The sequence below is a fragment of the Rattus rattus genome, chromosome X (genome assembly GCF_011064425.1).
Source record: "Rattus rattus isolate New Zealand chromosome X, Rrattus_CSIRO_v1, whole genome shotgun sequence".
NCBI classification, from domain to species: Eukaryota; Metazoa; Chordata; class Mammalia; order Rodentia; family Muridae; genus Rattus; species Rattus rattus.
In genome coordinates, this window is record NC_046172.1 from 66,862,359 (window position 1) to 66,886,698 (window position 24,340).

The 24,340-nt window shown below is 37.2% G+C and overlaps 1 protein-coding gene across 1 annotated transcript in view; it reads right to left on the reverse strand.

The window, feature by feature from the left end:
* The window catches only part of Abcb7 (ATP binding cassette subfamily B member 7), a 145,808-nt gene that overhangs the window by 24,150 nt on the left and 97,318 nt on the right, over positions 1-24,340 (reverse strand). The window contains exons 5-6 of the mRNA XM_032889792.1: positions 1,392-1,524; positions 266-534 (exon numbers count right to left, since the gene is read on the reverse strand). Coding sequence (XP_032745683.1) covers positions 266-534; positions 1,392-1,524 — 402 coding nt within the window. The remainder of the gene's footprint in view (positions 1-265; positions 535-1,391; positions 1,525-24,340) is intronic.

The window sequence follows — 24,340 nt, forward strand, 5'->3', positions numbered from 1 at the left end:
TTAGGATTCATAAATTGAAATGTAAATATTCTTGTGACATACAAAATTCTTGGGGAAAAAACATTAGAAGCACTAATCCATGATCTAGGTGACTAAAAGAGTAATAGAGAATTTAGACAGTCCTCCATCGCTTGTGGCAAAATAATGAAAAAACTACATAATCTTTCTGGCATCATGTTATGCAGAAGCATAACAGCTTCGAATATTCACTTGCTATTAATAAGACTGTAAGATAAAAGCTTACTATGAAAAACATATTACTTACCAAAACACTACTGACAAGCGTCATCTCAAACACAATAGGGAGAAGATTAAATACTAAAGCACTGAGGACAAAACTAATGCCCCTTGTCCCTCTGTCAATAGCCTTAGATAAAGCTCCTGTCTGTCTGCTCAGATGGAAACCCAGATCCAAGTTGTGAAGATGGAGAAATACATTTTTGGCTATTCTTCGGATTGAATTTGTGCTACTTTTGCCAAATGCACGCATTTCGGACTTCATTGAAAAAGGTAGCCCCGGTCTTGATACACCATCTGACACAACAAAAGAAGAAAGTAGAGGGCACAGGCACGTTAGAATCATACCAGTGTAAGTGGCAAGGCTGCAGGAAATCTTTCTACAATGAACAGTTCATCCAATAAATAGAACACAGTATATTTACATTAAAAGAAGCCTAGAACTCATCTACTCGAATGAATACTAACCTTTCATCATCATGAATCCCTTTCCATGTTATTTGACCCTAGATTTCAGATGCTGAAAGATTTTTTTCCAATTAAAATACTTTTAATGTAGAATAGCCCAGATGGCCTCATTGTGGGTAAGTGCACAATATCTAATTCAATTCTCTCAAATAACAAATGTGAAAGGCTTAGATGCTGAAGAGTCAAGTGCTTTTAGCAAGCCTCTGCTTCTGCTCTGAAGTCTTATAAAATAAAATGTCCTTTCAAAAATATGGGGCCCTAGTGCATTTGAGAGAACATTTTCAATTTTTATTTGTTTGTCATGGCCACTGAGTATATTTTAACAAAGCACGGATGTTCATATATCATTAATTAGCTACTTTCATTTAATATTAACAGTGAGACAAGAATTGGCTTTCCTAGAGAGGTATCTTATAAAAAGTGTAGTGAAAGTGGTGGCAATGCAATTAATGTCTTGTTTTATATTATCCTTTTCTCAACCATGGAAAATGCTGCTGTATCACAGAAGTTATGAAAAGCATATCATACAATGAATTTTTGAAAACAGATCAAAAAAATCTCCCATAAAATAATAAAAATCCAAAATGCTAAGTTGTATTTGTAGTTAAAAGGTCATCTGCTCAAATATGATGAAACCTTCTTGGAGAAAGTCAACACCTGTAGACAGATTAAAGAATCACACATACAGCCAATCAGAACTGCTGTTGCCATGGTTGCAACTGTATTTGGTGCATCACTCAGGTTCAGCATGTTTCCCGACATCTGGTTGAGGCTGTCTACAGCATATTTAAACATGAAAGGAACCACAATATTCATGGCCTAAAAATATAAAAAACATTAATTACCCATCATATATAAAACATTTATTATAAAAGTACAAATATTTTCCTTAAATTATTATTTCTGGTAATGTTTACTGGAATACATTTGCTGGAATTAAAATGATTTTTTCCAATTTATAAAGATAAAAATTTTTGGCAATGGAAGCTCTGCTATTTTAAGATTCCTATGCCATACTGCCATGTTAATATTAATTTACAAATTATGTTTTATATTATAGTTATCTATCTATATTTTTCTTTCCAATTATATCCTTGAGGGTTTACATCGTATTACTCTTTTTTGTCCTACCACAATAGAGTATAATGTTTTGCATATAGGACGGCGTACATATTTCAACGTGATTTTTTTTACCAGACAGGTTGAAGTTGGAATTCTATACTAAAGATCATCATAAAAGGTAATTCATGATAAGTATTTGTGATTGATTCACTATTGGGAGAAATACCACTGCCAGTTCTGTTTAGCCCACAAGAGTCTTTGTTCTACTATAATACAAAACAAACCTATCGAACATCGAATGGTTTCACTTGCCCTGCATTTCTTTTAGAATATACTAAAAGAGTTCTAATACAGAAAGCCCACACTTAGGTTCAGCAAATATATCAGACTACCAAAATACTTTTGAAAAGATTAAATTACAGACTTAAAAATGCAAACAATGAATATGGCTATTAAGCACACTGAAAAGATACCAACTGCTTTATTGCTATGCTACTGTCTTGTTAAACATAAGAATAAACTATTTTCTAATAGAATCTGTGTAAATCTCACCAATCAAGACTTCAATTTTCTGTACTATGGAATAGTACCAGACTTGAATTTTTAAGGTTTCGAACTATTCACTCTTCTCCACTATTTTTTCACTTTCCAAAGCTCAATCTGAATCTCTTACCATTCATGACACTTTCTTAGAACTTGCAGCACATTTCTAAGACCTATATTTTTATAGGGTTTTCATACTAAATATTATCACCTTGTGATATACTTAGAACTTTTTATGCATGTGCATGCTATAGGCAATGACTGAGGAAAGGCAGGTGTCTATGGTTTAATGATTATGACGACGAGCAGAGGTGAGATCAAAATTTATGGTACTTGAAGTCAGAAAGTTCCAGTATGCTACAGCTATATCAGCTGGGTCCAAAGCAGGACCTATACATTTTTCTTCTTTTGTAACTTAAAATTAGTGTTTTCAAATACACTATTGAAGTCATTGTAAATTATATGAGTAATTTAAATAAATTTGAGATGATTCCAGATTTTTCCATATAATAAAGTATAATTTCCTCATCTGCATTCCAATATATTTTGACTAGAAAGGAAAGTGATAGTTAAAACAACCATGTAATTCTCCTAATTCCCAGCTTATTATACCTTTGCCACAGCTACAGTGACTAATGACAGAAGTTAACACATTCAAGTTGCACTATTTCACTTTCTTGAAGATGTTTTTTAGGTTTGGTCAATTTGGGGAGCACATTGCCATAAGTGTGTAGAACATGTAAATGTCATTTGTCGTGTCTTGTTAATTGGCAGAAAAAGCATTACACGTAGCACAGAACAAGCACTAACACTAAATATCACTGAAGACTGTCAATTTTCCCATAAAAATACTCTCGAAAAGCAAAGAAATGTGTGTACTTAAATACTAATAAAGTATGAGAGGTTATCTTCCATGCAGATTTTCATTGGGTATGTCTGGGTTAGTTTCTGGCCTTGTGATACAGTAGGGGCAACGTGTGGCAAATGGCTTTCCATATTATTCCACCTTCAGCAAAACTAGACTTAAACCATCCAGACAAATGTGAACCACTGATTGAAACCTTTTATTTGAAATAGTCATATCCTCACAGGAAGAGACTTGACCAAGATCTGTCTACCCTTCAAACAGCAACTCGTATGATATCTAATATACTTCCAGTTTTGGATCAAAACCAGGAATTTAACATTGCTGCATTACTATCAAAGAAAATATAGAACTCACTCTGCTTTTCAATGTATGTAACCTGAATTGACCAATATATGAGTATGATGTATGTGTTTCTAGGCATCTCACGTCTAGATCCAAATAAAAACTACCAAGGTACATAATTACTCAAGTACCACAGAACTCTTTGTGCTTCTTTGTATGTACTCTCCTCTGATACTGTTCTGAAAACTCAATTCAATAAAGAGAAATATAGAAGAGAATGCAAATTAAAAATGAAATGATTTAAAAAAAAACTCAGGTCAAAAGCTCAGAGGGTAAGTCTCACAAGTAGAAAGGATTAAGTAGAAGACAGGATATCAGGACTTGAAGGTAAAGTTAAAAAAAAACTAGATCACAAATACAAAGACTATTTAAAAAGTTAACACATAAAAGGAATAGGCATGAAATTTGAGACCATACAAACATCAAATCTTTGAATTATAACCATAGAAGAGAGAGCAGAGCCAGGTCAATAACATAGACCAGATCTTCAGCACAATTATGGAAGAAAACCTCTCCCAAAGTAAGGAAAAACATATGCATACAGATATAAGAAGCACACAAAACACAAAACAGAAAAGAGCAGAACAGAAACTCCCTAAGGCATACCACAGTTGAAACATTACTGAATATACAGAACAAAGAAAGTGTGCACCATATCAATAACTACAAAACTAAACACACACACACACACACACACACACACACACACACACACACACACACACACACACAAATCCGAATGACCAATCCAAAAATAGGTTAATGAAATGAACAGTTCTCAAAGATACTTCTGACAGAATTTTAATATATAGAATATATAAGCTACACAATTAAATTCCAACACACATACACCCAAGTGCTATCAATAAATGTGTTAAGGAAATGACCATACAGTTCTCTAAAGGGATACAATAAACATATTAAGAAAAAATTAACATCCTTAGTTATCTGGGAAATGTAAATTAAAACTATGCTGAGATTCCATCTCATTCCTTTCAGAATGTGTATTAACAAGAAAATAAATGATGGCTTGATGGGTAAAATCACACAGCTCAGCAGCAAACCAGAGTGATTGTCTCAAGCAAGGAGGAAGAAGAGAACTGATAACTAGGACACTTCTCTAAGAAAACAAACGACAACATATGCTAGTGAAGATGTGGGGAAAAGAACCTTTATTCACAGATGGGGTGGGTCAACTGGTAGAGCCATTCTGGAAATCAGTGTGAAATATATATATATTTATATCAGGACTACCGTATGAGCCAGTTATAACACTCCCAGGTATATACACGAAAGAATCCTACCAAAAATAAACGTATACACATATTTACTGCTTCTCTATACACAATAGCAAGGAAATCGAATTAGCCTAGATATTTATCATAGATGAATGGATAATGAAATGTTATACAAAAGAATTTCACTCAGCAGCAAAGAAAAATTATATTTGCAGTTAAGTAGAAAGATCCAGAAATTAATTTAGCTAAATGACTTAATCCAGGCTCAGAAAGGCAAACAGCACATGTTGTCATTTGTAGATGAATTGCAGCTTTTAATTTATGCATGTGTGTATATGTGGGTTTGAGTATACAGACAGGTCATAAAACTAAAGGACTGGGATCATTAGAGGGAAAAAAGATACTGAGGTAGAGAGAAATGGTCAGCTTTGAAAATATATATACAAATAATATATAGATTGAGTAGATTATATTCAGGAATATGTATGCATGTAATAATAATTAATGAAAAAAGAAGCCATGAATTTTGAAGGAGTGAGGAGGGATATATGGGGATATTTGAAGGGAGGAAAGCAAAAGGGAAAATGTTGTAATTGCATTATAACTTCAAAGTAATAATGACAAGAGAACATAAAACCCAAAAATATTGTGTGAAAATTTCAAAGAATAATACAATTTGGTTTTGTTTTGTTTTGAAAGAGTGAGCTAGCTCCTGAATTTTCCCGGTTCTCAGATTACCTCTCCCCCCTACATCTCCTTTGTCCCTGCTAAGATGCCATTTATCGTGTTGCTAAGAGAGATGACCTTGGAATGCAAAATGTTAGCAGTCTGCTCTTCAACCTCCAAAACAGTGAGCTAAATAATCTTTTCTTTCTGAAATATCAGCTTTGGGTATTTTGTTATGCCAATAGAAAATGGACTAAAAATATGGTACACTAAAAATGGGGAAAACTATAATGAAAGGACAAATCAATGTTTTCCAGCTGTTAGGGTTCTAGAATAGGGTAACATAAGGGAGATTTGTTAGGGCAATGGTACTTTTTTGCATTCTGACTGACAGTGTGTACATGTGTAAATGCCCATGTGTTTGTGTGAGTGTTTTAAAAAACAGAGATGTATATTAATAACTGTCCTGTCACAGGTGACAGCAGACCTGGCTTCCTAGGTATAGAACATACATGAAAATAAATATATCATATATTTCCAAATTTCATAACTCTATTTCCTTCCTCAAAGAAATAAACTGATTGTTTTTACTAGATTATAAATATGTGAAAAGATTCACTTAATCTGTAACTGCAATGTACAATAACTTAAGTATTGGAAAAATAAAGGGACTTATCCTTATAAATCTGTTTCTTCTCTTTGACTAAAAATTTAAGTCTGCTATTAGTCTCAAACTTCCAGAGACTGCTATATTTGTAGGAAACTGAACTCATATGGACAGGGTAGCTCATACCTGTAATCTTAGTACTTGGGGAACTGCTCAGGAGGATCACAGGTTTGAGGGTAGCCTGGGCTACATAGTGATACCTCATCACAATCAACAAAATAAAATGAATTTACTTAATTTCTAACACAAAAGTATAAAATTGGGGATACTAATTACTTGAAGAACAGATTCAAGGAAAAGATAAAATTATTGCAATATGGTATGGGTTAAACAATGGATCAGGATGTATCTCTCAGTTACTGCTCCCACCATGATAACAAATGGCAAGCAAGCACCTAACTAAATGTTTTTTAAAAATAAGGGCTGCCTTGGTCATGGTATCTCTTCACAGTAGTAGAATAGTGACTAAGACAGAATGTGGTACCAGGGAGCAAGGTATTGCTGTGAAAGGTCTGGCCATGTTGTTTGTTGGAAGAATATGGAAGACTTTGGGACTTTGGATGAGAAAAGCAGTTGGACACTGTACTGGCTAGTTTTGTGTGTCAACTTGACACAAGCTGAAGTTATCACAGAAAAAGAAGCCTCGGGGTTGGGGATTTAGCTCAGTGGTAGAGCGCTTTGCCTAGGAAGCGCCAAGGCCCTGGATTCGGTCCCCAGCTCCCCAGCTCCAAAAAAGAACCAAAAAAAAAAAAAAAAAAAAAAAAAAAAAAGAAGCCTCAGTTGAGGAAATGCCTCCATGAGACCCAGCTGTAAGGCATTTTCTCAATTAGTGATCAAGGGTGGGAGAGCCCAGCCCAGTGTGGGTGATGCCATCCCTGGGCTGGTAGTCCCAGGTTCTATAAGAAAGCAAGCTCAGCAAGCCAGGGGAAGCAAGCCAATAAGCAGCACCCCTCCATGGCTCTGCATCAGCTCCTGCTTCCTGACCTGCTAGAGTTACAGTCCTGACTTCCTTTGGTGATGAACAGGATGGAAGTAAGCTGAATAAACCCTTTCCTCCCCAACTTGCTTCTTGGTCATTATGTTTGTGCAGATAGGAACCCTGACTAAGACAGACACTTTAAGTGGGGCTTAATGGGTCATCTTAGTAGGAACATGGAAGGCAGTTCTAAGGGAGATTTGAATTGTGGGGACCCAGACCAAGGGGTTTCAGAGGGGAAGAATACTGTTAAATGGCCTAGAGATCATTCTTGAGATATTTTGGTGAAGAATTTGGTTGTTTTTTGCCCTTGTCCTAAAAATCTGACTGAAGCTAAATTGAAGACTTTAGGATTAGTAGTATGGGCAGAGAAGATTTCAAGACAGCCTAGTACTGATAGAATTATTTTGTTATTAGGGTCATTGTTATGAAGATCTATAATGAAAAAGAGCAAGTTGAAAAAGGAAAAATGCAAAATGTACAGATTGAAGAGAGAAGGAGCCCCAGGAAATGTAGTGTTGGAGCCAAGTCCAGTGCTCAAAGAGATAAAACGTTTAAATGGAATAAAGGGAGTGATGGCCTCAGGGTAAGACCTCACATAGCTAAGCTTTCAACTTAACGAAAATTAATTAAAGGAAAGCTCAATCATTTAAGGAAACCAACAAAACCAGAAAGCTGATACAAATATAATTTAATTAGGAGGTCAAATTCCAGCTACAGAAAGCAGCAGAACTTGGCAGCTTTGGTCACATGGTTCTGGTTTTAGTGTCAAGAATACAAGAAAGGGGTTGTAAAATCTCCCTCAGAGGCTAAGGGAAGCCAATAAAGCCAGGTTTGTATCAGAGGTGCTCCTGCATAGAAGCCCAGAGAAGCCGCTTCGTGAAGTGGTAATGCCTGGATTGCCTTGGAGATCCCAAGATGTTGGGGATGCCAGAGTTGTGGGATATCTACCAAGCAAAATTGCAGATTAGATTTAGAACGAGTCCCAGAGAAAGAAGTGGTGTTGGAGAACTGAAGAGTGTTTGGTATCAGACATGGAGATGCAGAATTTGGGAGTTTGTTCTGCTTTGGTCCAGATTTTCCTCACTATGCTTCACTCCTTCCCTTTTAGGATGGTAATGCATATTCTGTGCCATTTTATTTTGGAAGTATGTGATTTTCTTTTTGCTTTTGATTTTATAGGAGGTTACTGTTAAGAGACTGCATGTGTCTCAGAAGAGACTTTGAACTTTTTGACTTTTAAACAGTGTTGATACTGAAAAGCTAGAAGGACTTTTGCAGTTGGATATTTTTGCATTATGATGTGAGTACAAGCCTGTGGGGAAGGTAGTAGTTTGAGTAAGAATGGCACCCACAGGCTCATTATTTGAATGCTTAATCACCAGGATTAGGGGCTGTGGCCTTGTTGGAGGAAGTATGTCAGGTGGGTGGTCCTATACATATCCATTTGTCTTCCCTTGTATATACTAGAGTTGCTACAGTATGATGGCACTGCCAGAAGCTGACTAGATGCCAACTCTATGCTTTTGGACCTCCAAGCCTTCAGAACCATGATCTCAAATAAAATAAATGTTAATTTTCCTCTCCCTCTCTTTCTATACAGTTGTAGCTGTCTTGGAAGTCACAATGTAGACCAGGCTGACCTCAAACTCAGAGATTCACTTGTCTCTGCCTCTCTACTGCTGGGATTAAAAACAAGTGCCACAACATCGGGCATCAAACTGCTTTGTCCCAGATACTCCATTGTAGCAACAGAAGATGGACTAAGGCACCATAAAGAACAGCCAAATATAAGTCATATGTACATGATACCAAAATTACTAGCTAAATAAGTCAGTTTGCTTAGTCCCTCAAAAGCCAGTTAATTATGACTTTCCTTTTTCTAATCATAACTTTGTCATGTAAGGAACCTGATTCTTTCAGACTCTTCAATATCTGAAGTCTTCGATAATTAATTTTGCTCACTGTGGCCTTCGTTAACTAAGGGCACTGACAGTACTACTGCCAAGAAAGAATGGATATCTGAAAAAGTGAAAGGGAATTTTGCTCCTTTGTTAACTGCCTCTCTAGTCACAAAAGGAGGGGGAAAATAAAGACCAGCAAAGCTATAGGGATATTTGATGAGCAGGACAAAACAATGAAAAAAAAAAAGAGAAAGGTTGCTACACAGTTTGTAAGGACTATCAGGTAGCTGTAGGACCTTTACACAACTGAAGTCTTTATTCGTATTAAAGAGAAAGACCGAGGCAAATATAAAACAAAAACAAAGTGATTTGCAAGGTTCAAATGTAAAATCCTTTATGTTTTATAAAGTCAGTAATTAACTCACTAAAATTAGATTTGAGAAAGAAAGCAAATGTCTTAAAAGAATTCCATCTCTTAGATGAAGAGCTACAGGCAATGAATGGCTGTTTAAGAGAGGAAGAAACAGTCTTTTCTGGGGATGAGCCATGAGAGGCTATGTAATTTCAAGTGATTATCCCAAACACATGTCCATATGAGCAACATTAAGTAGAAGCAGCAAGTTTTACTTACATATACACACCTGTGTGAGTATGCATGTATATGTAACAATAATTAAAGGAGACATGAAGTTGAAAGAGACTAGGAAGTATTCAGGAAGAGTTGTAGAGGGCAAACTTTTGGGTGGAAATGATATAAATACAGTACTCATATAAAATTCTCAAAAAATAATAAAGTAAATGTGAAAAATAAAGATTTCTATCATATAAATACAATTCTTCTAGCTTACTGTCTTAGTAAAGGTTACTATTGTTACAATAAAACACAATGTGACCAAAAGCAACTTGGGGAAGAAAGGCTTTCATTCAAACTTCCATATAACAGTTCATCACTGAAATCAGATAAGACAACAAACTAGAGGCAGGAGCAGAGATCACTGAGGAGTGATGCTTACTGGCTTGCCCTTCATGGCTTGCTCAGCCTGCTTACTTATAGAAGAGCTCAGAACCACCCAGAACCACCAGCCCAGGGGCAGCACTAGCTATAATGGGCTGGGTCTTCCTTACCCATCAATTACTAACTTTAAAAATGCCCTACAGGCTTTTCTATGGCCCATTCTTTTTTTTTTTTTTTTTTTTTCTTTATTAACTTGAGTATTTCTTATTTACATTTCAACTGTTATTCCCTTTCCTGGTTTCCAGGCCACCATCCCCCTCGCCCCGCCCCCTCCCCTTCTCTATGGGTGTTCCCCTCCCCATCCTCCCCCCTTGCTGCCCTCCCCCCAACAATCTAGTTCACTGGGGGTTCAGTCTTAGCAGGACCAAGGGCTTCCCCTTCCACTGGTGCTCTTACTAGGCTATTCATTGCTACCTATGAGATTGGAGCCCAGGGTCAGTCCATGTATAGTCTTTTAGGTAGTGGCTTAGTCCCTGGAAGCTCTGGTTGGTTGGCATTGTTGTTCATATGGGGTCTCGAGCCCTTCAAGCTCTTCCAGTTCTTTCTCTGATTCCTTCAACGGGGTCCTGTTCTCAGTTCAGTGGTTTACTGCTGGCATTCGCCTCTGTATTTGCTGTATTCTGGCTGTGTCTCTCAGGAGCGATCTACATCTGGCTCCTGTGTCGGCCTGCACTTCTTTGCTTCATCCATCTTGTCTAATTGGGTGGCTGTATATGTATGGGCCACATGTGGGGCAGGCTCTGAATGGGTGTTCCTTCAGTCTCTGTTTTAATCTTTGCCTCTCTCTTCCCTGCCAAGGGTATTCTTTGTTCCCCCTTTAAAGAAGGAGTGAAGCCTTCACATTTTGATCATCCGTCTTGAGTTTCATTTGTTCTAGGCATCTAGGGTAATTCAAGCATTTGGGCTAATAGCCACTTATCAACGAGTACATACCATCTGTGATTGGGTTAGCTCACTCAGGATGATATTTTCTAGTTCCGACCATTTGTCTATGGCCCATTCTTAAAGAGGCATTTTCTCAATTGAGGTATTCTCTTTTCTAATGACTCTCCCTGGTATCAAAGAGAATATAGAGCTAGCCAGCATACCTGCTTTTAAAGTTTACTTTGGGAAACTGACTTAGAGGGTATGGGTGGGCATTGGGCACACAGTTTGGCAGCATTCCTTCGATCCTTGGGACTCACACAATAGAAGCAGAGTTGTATTCCATCAGGCTGTACTCTGACCTCACAGGTCGCACAGACATGCACAGATAATGTGTATATACAATCAAGTAAGCAAATAAATGAAAAATGTTTCAAAAGTTTACTTTGCATATTAAAGAGTAACCAGAACAGAAAACAACCTCTCAAATCAGACTGTTGCAGCATATTTGAATATGGACTTTGAGAAGGTGTGCCAAGATGTACAAATGATTTGCATGAATTACATAACAAATCTCCATATGAAAGTGAAACATTATATTTCTAAGAAATTAGCTCAATGTTTTACTCAACATAATAGTTTGATCAGGGAAGTATTAAACATACAATGGTAAGAAAAATACAAAGGATCTGCATTTTGTTGTCAAATAACAGATACCTAAATCATGCTACAGAGAAGTCAAAAATCTACAGGTCAAAATTACCACAAGAAAATCATTTATTTGATTTTATAGCTAGAATACAGAACCAAAACCAAATTAATGGACATGGGAAAGCAATTAGTTTATATATTCTTACCTCTAATAATCAAATCTAGTAAATACATTTTTCATATATAAGTCATCTAAGAGACAATTTAGGAGTATATCAGACTAACCCTTAACAAAAAATCGCAATATAAGCATCTTATAAAAGTTACATGAAGTTTTTACTTTATTCATTAATCTGTTTGAAGCAACATTAGCATCTGGATTAATTGCTAATGTAAGCCATCCTGTCATAGGTAGGACTCCTAGTTTCCTGTTTGATATATAAAGAACACAGAAATCACAATTATAAAAGTTAGACTGAATAACCATAACCTTTCTTGGCTCTAACAAGAATTGGGAACAAAGGGCAATGTGTAACCCCAAAACTTAAAAGGCAGACAGATGTATACAAAATCCTATCTTTGAGGAGAAAGCATATCTATAACCAAAAAAAAAAAAAAAAAAAAAAAAACAAAAACAAAAAACAAAAAACAAAAAACAAACAAAAAAAAAAAAAAAAAAAAAAAAAAAAAAACAAACAAACAAAAAAACCAGGTAAACTTAAAGTATAATTGATGGAGATAGGGAGAGCTAGACTAAGATTAGATCCTGGAGGCCTATACTTTGACTTATAAGTCATATTTCTATGGAGAGAACTGTGGGTGATTGACTCAGTTAGAGCAAATGTTTATTTTAGCTCACAGTCTTAGGGCTTTCCACCAGACTTTTGGCCTGTGATGTTAAGTACGCCATGGTAGGTGTACCCCGAAGAATAACCTGCTCAACTCACAAAGGCCAGGAAAGAACGGGAGAGTGTGGGGGGGGAGAGAAGAGAAACCAAGATCTCAAGCCCTATGAGCATAAAATTTCCAAATGAACTCTACCTCTTAAAACCATCTTCCAGTGATGCCATGAGCTGGGAACAAGCCTTCAACACCCAAGTTTTACAAGAGTAAAAAAATACCCTCATTATTTAAAGTAGGGTGAAGGGGAAAAGTAAGTTTTGAAATAGGTCCAGATATTGGGTTCTCATTAACAAAGTCTTTTCCTCCAAGGATATTATTTTACCAAAGACTAACTGACCTGACTTTTATAAATCTATAATAAACCCTGGAGAAGGGAGACACCCACTTGTACCTCTTGAGCCGCTCTGTCAAAGCTAATTGCAGAGGTGAAAGCTGAGAGGCAATTGTAAAGGTCACATCAAAGGGTCAGAGATTCATTCCAAATCTAAGACCTGATCATGGTATTATAAAAGTATTTTCTTTAAATCATTTATAACCACATCAATAGAGCTCCTTTAGAATAGCAAGGGATTACAGCTCAAGAGACTTCAACTTTGAGAACCCATTTTACAAGGAGAGATGGAACAGTAGTTAAGAGCACTTGGTGCTCTTGGAAGACCTGGATGCTGTTCCCATTCCCCATGTGAGAAATTCACACAGATCTGCAATGCTAGTTCCAGGGGATTAAACTCCCACTTCTCGCCTCTGCATGAACCAGGGTTATACAAGGTCCACATATACGTGAAATAAAAACTAATAAAATATAAACAAGCCTTTTAAAAAAGAAGACTCTAGTAACAACCAAATATAAAATAAAAATACTTTTAAGGAAAAGGGCCTGGGGTCATGAGCTGTTGCTCTTACAGAGAATGTGCGTTCAGAAGCGAACACCCTCTTCTGTTGTTCACCCGTTCACCGGCACTTAGACATGTGTAGCATTCACTTACATATACATTGATATAAAAGGTTTCTTTAAAAAAAACATTAAAACAAGCTGAGACAAAACATGAAATTTAGCTGGTATGTACAGCTATAATAGACCCAGACAATTTTACCCATACAAACATAGAACTTCACACTAAAGGCCTATTTACCTTAGTACCTTTTATTCGACATATCATGTTCAGATTTCTAAAACAAAATTACAATGCAAACTAAAAGGCAATAAAGACATAAATTGACAAAATACGCATTAGAATAAGACTTGGATGGTTTATAATCAAACCAGGAATGTATTTTTTTTTTATTGCAATGTTGGCTACTGAACTTAGGCCTTGTACATGCTACATAAGTACTGTTACACTGAAATATATCCTCAGCTTTTAAAACATGATCTTTAACAAATTTGAGATACTATGCCACTAAGTTCCCTGGACTGACCCTGGCCCTCTTGTTTCAGCCTCCCAAACAACTGAAATTACAGACCAGTGGAACCAGGCCAGGCTTCAAACCATAAGATTGAATATAAGAGCAGATGGGTAATCTATGTAGAGAAAAGGACCGTCCATAAGGAAGAATCAAAAGGTTAGACTGGTAATCAAACATACTATAACAGAAAATAGAATGTGTTTAATGAAGTAATAGATAGACATAAGACAATCAAAAATTAGTGAACCTGACATATTTGAACCATGTGAAATGGAGAAAATGAAAATAATGAAAAAAGTAGAAGAGAATATTGAAAATCATAGACCATTTCAAAAGCTGTTCTATACACACACACACACACACATACATATATATATACATATATATAATAAGAATATTATAATACAAGTAAGAAAAGGAAAATAAATATATCATAATAATTATTTTTTCTAAAATTATTAACACCAAGCCAGAGATACAGGAACTTATAGACCAAGCAGAGGAAGTAAAAAGTATAGCAAGGCCTATCACTTTCAAACCACAGGAAAACAAAGACAAAGTTAAAAGAAGCTGAAGGAAAAAGTGCTCTACCTGTAAAACACAAATAAAAATAACATTAGGCTTCTCTTCTGGAAACATTTAAACAAAAGACAATAAAACTACATAAATTATAGAATTAAAAATAAGTCCCACAACCTAGAATTCTGTACCCATTGACATTTTCCTTTAAAAGAGGAGAAGAAATGCTTTCTAAAGTGCAAAATTTGGAGGAATTCATTGTCATGATCTGTTGCCTCTAAAAACTATTTTAAAAAGTTTATCAAAAAGAAGAAAAAAATGACCAAAATTTTAATGTTCGTAAAAATAGATATTTGTTAGAGAGAAAAAAATAAATGTACATAAAACAGACATTTGTTTTTATCTGTTCTAAAATAAAACTGATTTTTCAAAATAATACAAAATATCGAATAATCAGAACTCACAAATAAACAAAAGAAATGACAACAATGCCTAAATGACAGGAGGCCTACACTGGAAATACTATTCTTTACACTACCCATGCGACAGTAAAGTGTTACATGAAAGTAGACTTAGATTAGCTCTAAATGTTTAGTAGAAGCTCCACAGCCAACAGAAAACAATCATTCTAATGTTAACAGACACAAAAAACAATCATAACATGCTTAAAGACAGAATAAATAGATTAAAAAGAAAACAAAAGCAAAACCCAAAGAACAGGACAATGGTCTTTTTTACTTTCCAATTGCTATGACAAAACACAATGACCAAGAAGGCAACTTACCCAATCTATAAGTTGCCAATTTGTCCTAATGACAGTGTCCTTTGCCTTACAGAAGCTTTCCAGTTTCATGAGGTCCTAGTTACCAATTCTTGATCTTAGAGCCTGAGCTATTAGAGTTCTGTTTAGGAAATTTTCCCCTGCGCCAATGAGTTCCAGGCTCTTTCCCACTCTCTCTTCTATTAGATTCAGTGTATCTGGTTTTATGTTGAGGTCCTTGATCCACTTGGACCTGAGCTTTGTGCAAGCTGACAAATATGGATCTATTTTCAGTTTTCTCTATACCGAATGACAATTAAAACAATACTATTTATTGAAGATGCTTTTTTCCAGTGTATATTTTTGGCTTCTTTGTCAAAGATCAAGTGTATGAAGTGTGTGGCTTTATTTCTGGGTCTACAATTCTATTCCATTGATCAACCTGTCTGTCTCTGTACCAATACCATGCAGTTTTTATCACTACTGCTCTGTAGTATAGCTTGAGGTCAGGGATGGTGATTTCCCCCAGAAGTTCTTCTATTGTAAAGAATTGTTTTCCCTATTCTGAGTTTTTGCATTTCCAGATTAATTTGAGAATTGCTCTTTCCCTGTCTTTGAAGAATTATGTTGCGATTTTGATGGGGATTGCTTTGAATTTGTAGATTACTTTTGGTAGGATGGCCATTTTTACTATAAAATGCCCTACAGTGGGGAGAGGGAACTATAATAAAGTTCACCTCCAGCAGAAAAACAGGGCATCAAGTGAGGGATGGGGCTGCCATCCCACTGTCAAAAGCTGTGACCCAGAATTGTTCCTGTCTGAAAGAACTGCAGGGACAAAGATGGAGAAGAGATTGGGGGAAAGGAGGTCCAGTGACAGGCCCAAGGTGGGATCCAGCTCAAGGGAGGCCCCAAATCCGGACACTATTACTGATCCTATGGTGTGCTTACAATTCTTGGCTAGCATGGCTGTCCTCTGAAAGGCCCAACAAGCAGCTGGAAGAGTCAGATGCAGATATGTGCACCCAACCAATTGACCTTTCTGGTTGAATTAGGGAAAAGCTGGAAGAAACTGAGGAGAAAGGTGACCCTATATGAAGAGCAGCAGTCTCAACTGACCTGGATCCTTGAGATCTCTCAGATACTGAGCCACCAACCAGGTACATATACCAGCTGAGATGAAGCCCCCAACACATATACAGCAGAGATCTGGACTCCAAGAGAGAAGACACACTTAACCCTCAAGAGACTTGAGGCCCCATTGAATGGGGAAGTATGGTGGGACACAGGGGACATCTTCTTGCAGATGTGGAGTAGGGGGAGGTATGGGATGTGGAACTGTCAGAGGGTGGACTGGGAGGGGGGATAAGGTCTGGACTGTAAAAAAAGATTAAATAATAAATAATAGTAATAATAAAGAAGGCAACTTATCAAAGAAAACACTTAATTTGGGGGGGTTCATGGTCCCAGAGGGTTAGAGTCCATGACCCTAATGGAGGGAAGTATGGCACCAGGCAGGCAGGCTGGCAGGCATGGTGCTGAAGCTATAACTGAGAGCTTATATCCACAAGCAGGAGACAGAGAGACACAACACTAACTGAGAATGGAGTGGGCTTAGTGACACACCTCATCCAAGGCTATACTTCACCGTTTCCAAACAGTTCTACTACTGGGAACCAAGTATTCAAACATATAAGCTTATTGGGCCATTCTCATTCAAACCACAACAGTAAATAGAAAAATTATACACATGGTCAATATTAATAAAAAAAATTGTAACAAAAGATGGTCAGGATGAATTAACAAGTATCATGACACAACTTTAAATAAAGCACAGAATGTATTCAAAGAAAATAAATGAATACATGCCATAGTAATATTAATTACAATTAATTTAAAAAGCTGAAATAATTTACTGATCTCAAAAAGCAATTTTCTTTTTTTTTCTCCAGCTTTATTAACTTGAGTATTTCTTATTTACATTTCCATCGTTATTCCCCTTCCCAGTTTCTGGGCCAACATCCCCCTACCCCTCCCCTCCTTCTATATGGGTGTTCCACCCCATCCTCCCCGAATACTACCTCCCCCAACAATGATGTTCACTGGGGTTCAGTCTTAGCAGGACCAAGGGCTTCCCCTTCCACTGGTGCCCTTACTAGGCTATTCATTGCTACCTATGAGGTTGGAGCCCAGGGTCAGTCCATGTATAGTAAAAAGCAATTTTCATATCAAAGAAATATAACAGAAATAAAGAGGGCCACTGTCATAATGAAATGACCAAGTCTAAAAAATATAACAATAGTAATGTGTAGACACTTAATAAAAAGCTAAAATGTTTGAGGTCAAATCTAAACAAACAAATAAATAAATAAATAAATAGAAGAATCCTCTATTATAGTTGGAGACTTTTAGAACCACTTCATTAGTAATCCCTACAATTAACAGGCAGAAAACAAGTAAGGATATGGTTGGAGTAAACATTATCAATCAATGATATATAAAATATTAATACTTCACCCAACAATAGCAGAACACACATTCTTCTCAAGCTCACAAAAATCATTCACTAAAATAAAGGACATTCTAGGCCAAAATTAATCCTAACAAATTAAAAGGAATACATATCATATAAAGTTTGTTCTTAGATAACAACAAAATTAAATTTAGATATCAGTATCAAAATGATAGCTGGCATATTTCATATTAACCAACACACTTCTACTAGCACACGGGTTTAAGTACCACAATCCATCTTTGCAAATCAACTACAAAACAACTGTACCACAAGTAAGAAGGAAAGCAATTATCATTTTTTTAAAGATTTGGACATTAATATTTTTTACAAACTAGAAAATGTTTTCTAGAACGATCACTGATGCTAATATACTCTAATGTCTCAAATTACCCCAAATAAAAAGAAAGGCTTTTTTTAAAAGACAATTACAGCTCACACTGACAAGGATGTGGAGCACTCTTCCATTGCTGGTGGGAGTGCAAACATATAAACCCACTATAAAAATCAATATAGTGGTTTATCAGAAAATTGGAAATCAATCCACCTTAAGACGCAGAAATGCCATGCCTGGGCATATACCCAAAAGATGTCCCGCCATCCCACAAAGACACTTGTTCAACTACGTTCATAGCAGCTATATTCATAATAGCCTGAAACTGGAAACAACCTAGATGTCCCTCACTGGAAGAATGCATACATAAAATGTGGTATTTATACAATGAAATATTACTCAGCTATTAAAAACAATGACACTGATCATTGCATTAGATGCTGAAAGCATTTGACAAAATTCAACACCCTTCATGATAAAGTCCTGGAAAGAATAGGAATTCAAGGCCCATACCTAAACATAGTAAAAATATATACAGCAAACCAGTTGCTAACATTAAACTAAATGGAGAGAAACTTGAAGCAATCCCACTAAAATCAGGGACTAGACAAGGCTGCCCTCTCTCCCTACTTATTCAATATAGTTCTTGAAGTTCTAGCCAAGCAATCAGACAACAAAAAGGAGGTCAAGGGGATACAGATCGGAAAAAAGAAGTCAAAAATATCACTATTTGCAGATGATATGATAGTATATTTAAGTGATCCCAAAAAGTTCCACCAGAGAAATACTAAAGCTGATAAACACCTTCAGCAAAGTGGCTGGGTATAAAATTAACTCAAATAAATCAGTAGCCTTCCTCTATACAAAAGAGAAACAAGCCGAGAAAGAAATTAGGGAAACGACACCCTTCATAATAGACCCAAACAATATAAAGTACCTCGGTGTGACTTTAACCAAGCAAGTAAAAGATCTGTACAATAAGAACTTCAAGACTCTGAAGAAAGAAAGTGAAGAAGACCTCAGAAGATGGAAAGATCTCCCATGCTCATGGATTGGCAGGATTAATATAGTAAAAATGGCCATTCTACCAAAAGCGATCTACAGATTCAATGCAATCCCCATCAAAATACCAACCCAATTCTTCAAAGAGTTAGACAGAACAATTTCCAAATTCATCTGGAATAACAAAAAACTGAGGAGAGCTAAAATCTCTCCTCGACAATAAAAGGACTTCTGGGGGAATTACTATCCCTGAACTCAAGCAGTATTACAGAGCAATAGTGATAAAAAACTGCATGGTATTGGTACAGAGACAGACAGATAGACCAATGGAACAGAATTGAAGACCCAGAAATGAACCCCACACACCTATGGGCACTTGATTTTTTGACAAAGGAGCAAAACCATCCAATGGAAAAAAGATAGCATTTTTCAGCAAATTGTGCTGGTTCAACTGGAGGTCAACATGTAGAAGAATGCAGATCTATCCATGCTTATCACCCTGTACAAAGCTTAAGTCCAAGTGGATCAAGGACCTCCACATCAAACCAGATACACTCAAACTAATAGAAGAAAAACTAGGGCAGCATCTCGAACACATGGGCACTGGAAAAAATTTCCTGAACAAAACACCAATGGCTTATGCTCTAAGATCAAGAATCGACAAATGGGATCTCATAAAACTACAAAGCTTCTGTAAGGCAAAGGACACTGTGGTTAGGACAAAACGGCAACCAACAGATTGGGAAAAGATCTTTACCAATCCTACAACAGATAGAAGGCTTATATCCAAAATATACAAAGAACTCAAGAAGTTAGACCACAGGGAGACAAATAACCCTATTAAAAAATGGGGTTCAGAACTAAACAAAGAATTCACAGCTGAGGAATGACGAATGGCTGAAAACACCTAAAAAATGTTCAACATCTTTGGTCATAGAAATGCAAATCAAAACAACCCTGAGATTTCACCTCACACCAGTGAGAATGGCTAAGATCAAAAACTCAGGTGACAGCAAATGCTGGCGAGGATGTGGAGAAAGGGAACACTCCTCCATTGTTGGTGGGATTGTAGACTGGTACAACCATTCTGGAAATCAGTCTGGAGGTTCCTCAGAAAATAGCCTGAGGATCCAGCTATACCTCTCTTGGGCATATACCCAAAAGATGCCCCAACATATAAAAAAGACACATGCTCCACTATGTTCATCGCAGCCTTATTTATAATAGCCAGAAGCTGGAAAGAACCCAGATGCCCTTCAACAGAGGAATGGATACAGAAAATGTGGTGCATCTACACAATGGAATATTACTCAGCTATCAAAAACAATGATTTTATGAAATTCGTAGGCAAATGGTTGGAACTGGAAAATATCATCCTGAGTGAGCTAACCCAATCACAGAAAGACACACATGGCATGCACTCATTGATAAGTGGCTATTAGCCCAAATGCTTGAATTACCCTAGATGCCTAGAACAAATGAAAATCAAGACGGATGATCAAAATGTGAATGCTTCAGTCCTTCTTTACAAGGGGAACAATAATACCCTTGGCAGGGAATAGAGAGGCAAAATTAAAACAGACACAGAAGGAACACCCATTCAGAGCCTGCCCCACATGTGGCCCATACATATACAGCCACCCAATTAGACAAGATGGATGAAGCAAAGAAGTGCAGGCCCGACAGGAGCCGGATGTAGATCGCTCCTGAGAGACACAGCCAGAATACAGCAAATACAGAGGCGAATGCCAGCAGCAAACCACTGAACTGAGAACAGGACCCCGTTCAAGGAATCAGAGAAAGAACTGGAAGAGCTTGAAGGAGCTCGAGACCCCATATGTACAACAATGCCAACCAACCAGAGCTTCCAGGGGCTAAGCCACTACCTAAAGACTATACATGGACTGACCCTGGGCTCCAACCTCATAGGTAGCAATGAATATCCTAGTAAGAGCACCAGTGGAAGGGGAAGCCCTTGGTCCTGTCAAGACTGAACCCCCAGTGAGCGTGATTGTTGGGGGAGGCGGCAATGGGGGGAGGATGGGGAGGAACACCCATAAAGAAGGGGAGGGGAGGGATTAGGGGGGGATGTTTGCCGAAACCGGAAAGGAATAACACTTTCGAAATGTAAATAAAAATACTCAAGTTAATAAAAACAAAACAAAACAAAACAAAACAAAAAAACAAAAAAAACCAAAAGACACTATGAAATCAGCAGGCGAATGGATGAAACTAGAAAATTCCATCCTGAGTGAGGTAACGCAGAGATAATGCTATGTGGGAAAAGGGGATAACATTTGAAATGTAAATATATAAAATATCCAAGAAAAATAAAAATAAAAGTCTTAAAATCAACCTAAAAAATAAGTGGATATTAGCTGTTAAGTGATAATCCATAGACCCAGAGAGGTTAGGTACAGAGGAGGGTTTGGAGCGGACATAGATCTATCTCCCTGGGAAGGGAAACAGAATAGTTTTTTTTTTTTTCTTTTTTTTTTTGGAGCTGGGGAACAGAATAGATTTTACGGGTGGACTGGGGATGGGTAGAGACAGAAGAGGAAGGGATCAGGTGAAGGGGATGGAGAGAAAGTGTGGAAGAGAGACAGCTGGAATTGGGGATATTTGATGGTATTGTGCAAACAGTAGAAGCTTCTTGGGATGGAAAAGGGTGACTCTAGTGTGTAGTAATGGAAGATACAGAATCTCAAGTGGCCACCTTTTGTAGCTAACCAAGGCTTCCAGTGGTGGAACAAGGTTACATTTGGTTGAGGTATTGGCCAAGGCAGTCCTATGAAGATCTCTAAACACCCCAGGATGATGCTAGGGCAAAGGCTGCTTTCTAAAAATTGAGACCCAATTGCCGAGGAAAACTTCCACTCAGCCCACTGAACATAGAGGTCATTGAAAATACTCATACATGGCTGGTTTTCCAATCATCATCACAGAGGCTTCCTCCAGCAGCATATGCGAGTGGGTTCAGAGACAGGCAAACATTATGCAGGGAGGGAGGGAGGGAGGGCGTGAGGGGGAGTGAGAAAGAGAGAGTGAGAGAGAGAGGAGGGAGGGTGCGTGAGAAGGAGAGTCAGTCTATATTGGAGGTCTCTCTTGAGTCAGTCCCCTGAAACCCGGGGAACCTCCTTGGAAAAGGTGGAGGAAACACTGTAGGATCAGAGGAGATGAAGAAGACAAGAACACAGCCCACAAAATCCCTTAAGAAGGGCTCACAGACTGAAGAGACAATGGGGAGCCCGTTTGAGTCTCAGCTAGGTCTCTGCATATATGCTATGGTTGTGTAGCTCGGTGTTCTTGCAGGATTCCTAACAGTGGAAGCATGGATCTGATTCTCCTTGCACTATTCTATCTTGTATGGTTGTTTTTTCTTGGAGGTCTGTTCTTTTCTGAATGGAAATGGAAGTGGAGTGAATCTAGGAGGGTAAGTGGGGAGGAACTAGGAGGAGTGGAGAGAAGGGGAACTGGTTGGGATGTATTGTATGAGAAAAGAACCTATTTTCAGTTTTTAAAAAGTATTTTCTCTATGCTATTTTCTATATACTCATAATTTCCATTTACCTCTTCCTTTTCTAGATTTAAGAGAAATCAAATATAGTTTTTAAAGAGTTTCTCTATACATTTTGATTTCCTTCTAATTAGCTTACAAGAATTTGGAACAGCAATTTTCATTCTACGAGTTCTATTTGTTGGCTAAAGAATCAAATATTAGCATTCTAAAAATATTTTAATCATCAACGATGTTAGCTTAGCTAGATTTCACACCTTGATATTGACCTGTCACCAAGCAACAGAAATCTGTATTTTTGAAGGACTGGGACTCACTCTAAAAATAAATCCTAATGTAAATGTCATTACTGAAGACTCCTCCCTTTAGCTAGATTAATTAGTCATGTTCTAACCTGCCCTCTTCAATTCACAAGAAAGTCCAGAAAACCATCTGCTTTTTACTTGTTAACAATGTAAGTACATTTAGCTAATAAAGAGATAAAGACCAATTCACTATTTTTGCCTTGAATAGTAGTTTAGATAATCTTTCTCTTTAATAATTTATATGTAAAAGATAATCCAGCAGCCAACACTGTGCTAAAATGTATATGAATGTTAAAATTTTCAACATTAGCTACCAACTTAATTTCTAATACTGTTCTCTATTCAGCTTCAACAAATATAGTGAAGTATAGGCTTATGATCTGTTGCCTAAATCAATAGCTTGAGTTAAGACGCTCTCTCCAAGAATGGGTCAGATTCAGTGGGAGGGTCCTCAACAGAGCCCAGAGGTGAGAAAGATGGAAAAATGAGGAGTCTGGCTATGGCTTGACTTTATCTTTTCAATTATTTTGTTTTTCTTTCTGCTTACTTCTGTATGGAACAAAGGTTCTATCCTCAGTTGTCCTGTCCATGTCTTCGGCAATCTCTATAATTTGTAATCATTGACTATCATCGCTGTATTTCTCCAACTCTGGGCTCTCTCCTGAGCTTGCCCTGCAGTTATATCCCTGAATGAACTGCTCTTTATCTAGATGTGCTAGCATCTCAACACGTCCAAAAGTGCTATCTCCATTCTACAAACAAAGATTTGACTTACCTACCTACTTGTGTTTGAAAGCAGTATCATTAGTGTGTTCCTGGCATGTTTGACTTTTATTCCTAATAACCAATCTTTTGATATGTCTTAATTCTGCCTCACAACATTTCTGGCCTCTTTCTCTCCTGTAAGCATTTCTCTCTCTCTCTCTTTTTTTTTTTTTTTTTTGGTTCTTTTTTTTTTTTGGAGCTGGGGACCCGAACCCAGGGCCTTTGCGCTTCCTAGGCAAGCGCTCTACCACTGAGCTAAATCCCCCCAACCCCTGTAAGCATTTTTCTACCATGACTTCAGTACAGTCTGCTGTTACTCCTTACCTAGACTACTACTGGTCTCATAAGTAGTTGAAAATATTTGCCATATGAAAACATAGAATGGGTGGATGGTATTCCTAGAGTAGATCTGGTACTACTTTAGTCTATCTTCTACAACAGAGCCAGAGTAACTTATTAAAACATACTTCTAAACATATTAGCATGCTTACTCAGTAGTAAAAGCTCTTATTTGTTACATTATGAGTCTTACATTATGGTGTAGGTATTTTACATTAGGAACTTAATCTCTCTAGACTGACTTCCAATTTCTCTGAAGCACTACTCCTTCAATGGAGCCAAGGTGGATTATGCACTTCACACACATACTATATGTTCTCACTAGGCCACTGTCCAAATGATCTCTACTTCTCTAGCAATCTGACTTATACAGGGCTCTAAAGGATGTCATTTCCCCTGCAAAATCTTTCCTCACTCCTCACCTGTCATCTTTAGAGGAAAGATAGGTTGTAACCTATCTTTCCTCTAAAACCCCA